Source organism: Meriones unguiculatus, chromosome X, assembly GCF_030254825.1.
Source record: "Meriones unguiculatus strain TT.TT164.6M chromosome X, Bangor_MerUng_6.1, whole genome shotgun sequence".
In the NCBI taxonomy this organism is placed as follows: Eukaryota; Metazoa; Chordata; class Mammalia; order Rodentia; family Muridae; genus Meriones; species Meriones unguiculatus.
In genome coordinates, this window is record NC_083369.1 from 19,177,263 (window position 1) to 19,185,548 (window position 8,286).

The window sequence follows — 8,286 nt, forward strand, 5'->3', positions numbered from 1 at the left end:
TATACTGTTGTATACACAGTGTAGAAGGAATAATTCATTGTTAAAATTATCAGTAGACACTTGTTTCTGCAACATACTTATTGTCTCTTCTTACCCCTAGTTGATGTATGAAATTGAGAGAATTTGTTGAGGTATCATTCCTTTGACTTTATTCTCACAACACTGATTAACTTACAATGTTAGCAGAGGACTATGAGTAAGAATCATGCCAAGAACAACAATGATATTGGTTTTGGGAGAACTGTATTCCTGTCTTTTCTAGTCTAAAACAACAAAACAAAACCAAGCAGGTAAAATGTTACACAGTTTTTACAAGTAATTGTTAAAATTTATGACTAAGGATTATGTTCACATACGGAGAAATTATGTGTTCTATTAGTAAGCACCATATAAAATATCTTTTTATGATCTCTAGTGTATGGAAGAGAATACTAGTAAGACAGAAATGGAAGCCAGCAGTGACACAGTTCACAATCATAAAAAGTGGTCTGACAAATAATATTACACAAGGTTTACAAGGTTTACAAGGTTGAAGAGGCCAAGTGAAATAAAACGGCATTAAATGTGAACCTCAGAACATATGAGAGAGCCAAGAAAGAACTCTTACCATAATAGTGTAGATAATCCACAAAATATAGTTATTTCAGGGTAACTCTGACTTATCATCTCAATGAAGTAAACGTGTTCTAAACTATCTTCTGACAAATTTTGGCAAAGGTTTCCTATATAACATTTTTATTTGTATTAAAGCAGTATATTTTAAAGTTTCTAAGAATCTTTAGTCATTTTTCATCTTCCCTTATTCTTCTGGTTGAATCTATCCTTAGAATACATTCAATGAGCCACTGAAACAAACACAAGTTAATTTTACTAAAAAAAAAAATATGGAGTAATACTTAGACCCATAGATAACTAATAGCAAAATTAAAGCTTGACACTCTGCATCAGTTTTTTTTTTCTTGCCCCTACACTTGTTGGAAGGCAAATCATTGCCCTGAACCTGTAGTAACCTTGTACTCCTGGAAGCAAGATGAGAATAATTATCTATAAGGGCAAGGCTATACCCTGCAGCAGAACTAATGAATTTGAAGCAACGATATTGATCCCCTTAAATGGTAAGGACTTGTTTTCTCTCATTTATTTATTTTCTTCACTTTACATCCTTGTAGCCCCTTCCTTTCTCCCCTCTCAGTCCCATCCTAGTCCCCTTTTCCTCAGAAAATGGGAGCTCTCTTTCACATCTACCCCATCTTATCAAGTTGCATCAGGACTGAGCTTGTACTCTTCCTTTGTGGCCTGTCAAGGGAAAAGTGATCTAAAAGCTGGCAAGTGAATCCTTGTCCAAGGAAGTCCCCACTTCACTTACTAGAGGACCCACTTGAAACCTAAGCTGCCCATCTGCTACATCCTTGTAAGGGACTAGATCCAGTTCCTGCATGGTCCTTGGCTGATGCTTCAGTTTCAGCAAGACCCTCTGGGCCCTGGTTAGTTATCTCTGTTGGTCTTCCTGTAAGGCTCCTGTTAATTCTGGGTCCTTTTCTCTTTTCCTCCAACTAATCCCCAAGACTCCCCACGCATTGACCAATATTTGGCTGTGAGTCTCAACATCAGTTTTGAGGCACGTTGGGAGCTGTGACTCCAGTGGCCTGCTTTGATATTTAAATCTTGGCAGAGAGATGGCTTTTAGCAGGCCTTTACTAATAGCAGAGAAGAACTTGCAAGTCCATCTCCTTTTGTTTGTGACAGCAGGTGGGATAGCTTGTGAGGGTCACACCTCTTGCTCAGGCTCCTTGTGGAAATTAACCCATTGTTCTGAGTGTTTTACTGGCTAAAAGAAACTCCTCACAAATAAAGAGGTCAGAGGGCTGGAAGCAGAGGAGGAGGCAGAGACTTGAGACTTGCTGCTAGCACTGCTTGCTGCAGCAGCCTGCCTTTTGCTGTGGCTCTTGAGTCTGGACCTTTAAAAAGTGTCCTGTGTGCTGTGTGTTTATTTTATTAATTTTAATCCTCACTCCCTACTCAAGAACCATTCGACTCTGCTGGCTGGCTCCGGCAGAGGAACTGCTGGGTAGAGTCCCTCAGAGGACAACTCTGACAGGCTCCTGTCTGCTAGCTTAGTAGAGTATTGTTCATAGTGTCAGAGGTTGGCACTCTCTGATAGGGTGGGTCTTTGGTTGGGCCAGGCATTGGTTGGGCATTCCCTCAATCTCTGCTCTATCTGCTCTATTTTTATCTCTGTACATCTTGTAGGCAAGATAAATTTTGAGTCATAGTTTTTGTGGGTGAGTTGGTGTTCCCCACCCTTCACTAGAAGACTAGTCTAGTTAGAGGATGTCCTCTTCAGTCTCTATGGTCTCCCCTACTCAGAGTCTCTGCTTGAATCCCCCTCATATCCTCCCAGGAGCCAAACCTGACTTAGGTCTCCAGCTTGTCACAGAGATGTCCCCACTCTCAGTTTCTCTTTTTTCTACAGGTCTCTGCCCTCTCGCCCTTGCTCTCCTCAGGTCTCATCTCCACCCTCTCAACTCTCTGTGTCCCCTCTCCTAACTTGTTCCCTTTTTTCATCCATTACCTCTGGCTATTCTATCTCCCTTTCCAAGTGATATTTACACATCCTCACTTGGGTCCTCCTTATTATCTTCTTTAAGTCTGTGCCTCGTAGTATGGTTATCTTATATGGCTAATATCCACTTATAAGTGAGTAAATAATATATGTGTCTTTCTGGGTCTAGGTTACCTCACTCAGGATGGTCTTTCATAGTTCCATTCATTTACCTACAAATTTAGTGATTTTCTTGTTTTTAATAGCTGAGTAGTAGCCCATTGTGTAAATGTAACACAATTTCTTTACCCGTTTTCAGTTGAGGGACATCTAGGTGTTTCTAGGTTCTGACTATTATGAGTAAAGCTGCTATGAACAAAGTTGTGCAAGTGTCCTTGCGGTATGGCAGAGCATCTTTTGGGTATATACCCAGGAAAGGTATAGCTGAGTCTTGTCGTAAAGTTCTTAAAACAACTTTGCAGAACCAGCACTGAGACTGATCAACTAGAACACAAGTTGATCTAGGACTGCTTTATTTTCCATAGTCTTGTCCCAATTCTTCCTCTATTTCAACCTAGGAGAGATGTCTCAGAGATTAATAGTACCTTACTACTCTTGCAAAGTACCCAAATTTAGCTCCCATCACCCACATTGGGCAGCTTACCAAAGTATGTACCCCCAGTTCCCTGCAGATCTGTTGCCTCTTGTCTCTGAAGGCCCTGCATGCACATACTCATACAACTAAAACTAACCAAAATAAATCTTTAAATCTAAAGCCTATGTCAGTATCTTATGTCAGACTTGGGGGGAGGAGTCACTGAGTACCTTTATTTGTTCCTCTTCTCTTCCAAATCTAGACAGTAAATAAATCTGCTCTCTCTGGTTTTCACTACTACTTGGCTCTAACTGACATATTAGGAATGGGTAGCCAGTGACTGAACATAGTTTGTTGGGACTATGAGAACTCAGTCTTCTATCTTAAACATTCTAATAACATCACCAAGTTATATTTGTTTCCTTACTTTGAAAACAACTCCTTCATCTGTCTTTTCTTGCTGCCATTCCATTCCAACCTTTTACCCTGGGATTCATAGACTCCTGTATGATTTTTTTTTTCTATCAGGCCCCTTCAATTATCCATTGTTTGTGTCTACCACATTAACCTTCTGATATATTCATATTTTGATTTTCCTTTTCAGGGTTATATTCACTTCTCCAAAGCACATCCAGAATAAAGTTGTATTTAATATCATTTGTGTTCATACTACTGCAGAATTTGGGTTCATACTCTTAGTCTAGCCCTAACATTCAGCATTCATCAAAAATAAGTTTTACCAAATTTTGCACAGTCACTTCCATTTTGTGATCTTTCCTTATGTTTTCCTCCTTGGGTGGAACACACCAACATTAATCTCAATATAAATAAATTTCCTACTCCTCTTCTTTCTATAAAACATTAATTTAATGTCTGAAAATAATTACTGTGAAATGTTTACTATATAAATACCTATGCCCTCTTCAAAATTCCACATAAACTCCAGAAATTATCTTGAATGTGGGGATGGTTTTTCTGAGAATGCTGTTTGAAGCTTGCTTTTATAAAGCAAACTTTCACCTAACCTGTAATCAAGTTAATAATGTGATATGAGCTCATTTATAACTATGTACTAACTCTGTTTACATACTATGTACTCAACCTGTTCAGAATGAACAGACCTTTAAGAAAAAAACATTGTAACCAAAAATACTTTGGACTCTACGATGGTATAAACCTCCACAATCCGAACTGAATGCACCACTTTACTGTACCAAATTCCCTATTTTTCTTTGACAATTCATGCTCTTGTCTCAGGCCAAGGTGTTGTGTGGTGACTATATCTAAGAACATTTCTAAAAACAGTAAGATGTACCCTCCCAAAGAAAAAATACTGAAGAAATGGGTAGGTATGGCCTGATAACATTAGATTGTTGCTTTGCGTACGACATGGAAAATAGGGCCTCAAACCAACTTTCCCCTTGCGAAATCCAAAAAGACTGAATTGCACACAATATCTTTATTCCTTCTCAATACCACATTTGCTGTGCTGTTCAACAGAAAGCAAAGAAAATAATTCTTCTGAACAAAGCAGGCATACTCTTGAGTAAGTGACACCAAGGGTCAGTGCCTTTTCTTTTGCATTGTGTTGCTAAAATATACAATAGGATCCCAAGTGTAAAAACTGTCGTTACAGGTGATATGAAGTAAAAAAATTGAAAAATAAGAAAAGGGCTCCAAATGGGAAAGAGGGAGGAAGGGAAGTCAATACAGAAGAAGGAGGGTCAAGAGGCAAATAACACCAAGGTTGTTTGATAAGGTCTCAAGGAATCATTTCATATTACTTAAAACTACACACTATACATATAAATGTATGTATATATATATATATATATATATATATATATGTTTAAAGGAACTTACACAGCTTGGGCTGACAATGCTCCCCACAAGAACTGTAGACTAAGATAATCCCCACTATCAAGCACAGGAAACTTTCTTTCAAATGAGTAGTCAGGATAGTCCAAGTGACTCCTAAAACAATATAAAATATCAAGGTAGCCTTTAGTTGCCTCTGAGGTTGAAGGTAAGCCTCTATTGCTGAAGATACTACTCATGTAGGATACTGAACTCAGATGATTAGAGCTGGATCTAACCAAAGAGCCTTCTTGCTGAGGTCTAGCTTCCATAGTAGCAGAAAATACTATACAAGCTGTCAAGGGAGGGAAGTAGTAAATAGTCCTACCAGGCTACAACACCTATGAACCTCAACAATGACCAGCATCTGTAAAGCTGCAATAAGTGGCACTCACAGGATGGCAGTAACCTACAGCGGTCGAATTAGATCGAAGGCTCACTCAGTGGGAGGGGAATCATGCCTGGTACTGGAAACCTAGTCATGTTCTGTGGGCTAGTGTTTCATGGATCTTAGAAAGAGATCTTCCACCACCACTTTGCTAGGCCAGCATGATTCCTTATACTCATTCCTTATACTGATAAGTATAGCTACTATCCTTCATCAAAGAAGCCTCTCTTTACATCTACAGATGGAGACCAACAACTGGACCCAATGGAAATATCAGTGGATCATGGTTGCCCAGCCTCAGTGGATACATCTCCATTACAGCTTCTGCATCTATGGTTCAGGGAACATCACCAAAGAAGGGGCAGAAGACTATAACAGACAGAATCTCAGGAAGCCTTCTGTGAAACAGTCTCTTCTAGAAATGGCTGCATAAATACAACTGGAACAACAGCAACATCCAAAGACATACTAATGTGCCAGGGGGTTCATGCCCCCAGAAAAAGAACTACAAGCAAATAAAGACTGCCATGAGGAGAATTAGCCTTTCCAAGAGATGAGCCTCCTCATTAACCAATTCCCTAAGTCCATACACACAAAAGGAACAAGAATGAACTCAGCAGGTTGATTTATATATTTGTACATATATATATATATATATATACACACATACATGTATACATATATCTGTAGCATTAATAATCAAAGAAAAAGATGCTGTCAACTTGAGAGTGGAAAAGAGGAACATGGGGTGGATTGGAGGGATGGTAGCTGAGAGGAGCTAGAAGTCAGAAAGGGAAGAGGAAAATGATGTAAGTATATTTTAATAAAAATCATTAAAAAATTTAAATATGTTACTACAGGCCTGTCAATGTATATTAAATAAATATTAAAAATTTTCTTTTTATATCTATGAGTGTTTGCCTGCATGATATAGTGCTACCAATAAAGGTCGGAAGAAAAGATCAAATTGCCTGGAAATGGAAATAACAGCAGTTGGAAGCCAGCATATGGGTGCTGAGAACCAAACTCAGATACTCTGCAAAAGTAGGAAATGCGTTTTCTTTTTCTTTCTTTCTTTCTTTCTTTCTTTCTTTCTTTCTTTCTTTCTTTCTTTCTTTCTTTCTTTTCCTGCTGAGCAGTATCCCCAGGCCCATAAAATCTATTTATGGTCAGAATATTTTGTATAAATTTTTTCAATAAAAAAGAGTGCTTTGGTTTATCTTCTTTAGGTGTATAGATTTCATTATGTTTATAATATATTATAGGACTATAAGAGTGAGTATACACCGTGTGTCTTTCTCCTTTTGGGATACCTCACTCAGAATGATCTTTTCTAGATCCCACCATTTGCCTGCAAATTTCATGATTTCCTCGTTTGTAATTGCTGAGCCTGGGGTAAGATGATCAATCCTCACTTAGAAAGACAAATGAGATGGACATTGGACGTAGGAAAAAAAAAAAAGTAGCAGGATAGGAGCCTACCACAGAGGGCCTCTGAAAGACTCTTACCTAGCAGTGTATCAAAGCAGATGCTGAGACTCCTAACCAAACCTTTGGCAGAGTGCAGGGAAACATATGAAAGAAGAGGGAGTTAATATGACCTGGAGAGGACAGGAGCTCCACAAGGACCAAATATATCTGGGCAGAGGGGTCTTTTCTGAGACTGTTTCTCCAATCAAGGACCATGTATGGATATAACCTGGAACCTCTGCTCAGATGAAGCCCGTGGTAGCTCAGTAACCAAGTGGTTTTTCCCTAGTAAGGAGAACAGGGACTATTTTTGACATGAACTCAGTGGCAGGCTCTTTGATCTCCCCACCCCGCCAAGGGAGGAGCAGTCCTGTTAGGCCACAGAGGAGGACTTTGCAGCTAATCCTGAAGGTACCGGATAAAACAGGGTCAGATGAAAGGGGAGGAGGTCCTCCCCTATCAGTGGACTTGGAAAGGGGCAGGGAGGAGATGAGGGACTGAGGGTAGGATTGGGAGGGAATGAGGGAGCAGAATGCAGCTGGGATACAGAGTTAATAAAATGTAACTAATAATAATAATAATAAAACTTAAAGAGAAAAACAAAGTGGAAAAAGAAGAGTGCTTTATAGATGTAGTTTTTTGGTTTATGTTTTTTCATAATTTGTTCTCTAACCCTCAGAAAACAGTTTTCATTTTGTTTGTTTTGTTTGACACAGGGTTTTAAGCGTAGCCAGGCTCACCTCAAAATCCTCATTTGAAGTGCTAGAATTACAGGAATATATCATATCCAAGTATATTTTGCTTTTTAAAAAAAGTGGTAAAAAGAGGGACACTTTATTCTATTCAAGGGAACAATTAGTTAATGACATTATTATCCTAAACATATATGTACCAAATTCTGGTGCATCCAATTTCATTAAAAATATACTACTGAAATTAAAAACACAGACTAATATCCACCCACCAATAGCAATTGATTTCAGTACCCTACTTTCTCCAATGGACAGGTCACTTGAACAAAAATTAAACAAACAAACAAACAAACAAAAAACCAATAGAATTAAATTACATTATACATCAAATAGATTTAACAGATGTTTCCTGAACATTCCATTTAAAAACCAAAGAACATATATTCTACTCAGTAGCACACAAAAGCTCCTCTAAAATATATCACAGCCTAGAACACAAAACAAATGTTTGCAAATTTAAAAAGCTTGAAATAACTTTATATAGCCTATATGACAACAATGCAAAAAAACTCAAAACTGACATTAAATAAATCCCTAGTAAATATACAAACTCATGGAGATCAAATAGCTCATCATGGAATGATTAATGACTCAAAGCAGAAAGCAAGTGAGAAATTAAAAAAAAAAAGGGTGGGGACTAAATGAAAATGAAAACAACACCACAAAACCTTTGCAACACACT

General features: G+C 38.2%; 1 protein-coding gene across 1 annotated transcript in view; it reads left to right on the forward strand.

Moving 5' to 3' along the window:
• Nucleotides 1-6,514, forward strand: part of LOC132650077 (zinc finger X-linked protein ZXDB-like) — a 76,623-nt gene extending 70,109 nt beyond the window's left edge. Inside the window, exon 2 of the mRNA XM_060375077.1 lies at nt 5,624-6,514. Coding sequence (XP_060231060.1) covers nt 5,624-5,815 — 192 coding nt within the window. The 3' untranslated portion in view covers nt 5,816-6,514. The remainder of the gene's footprint in view (nt 1-5,623) is intronic.
• Nucleotides 6,515-8,286: the final 1,772 nt, after the last annotated feature.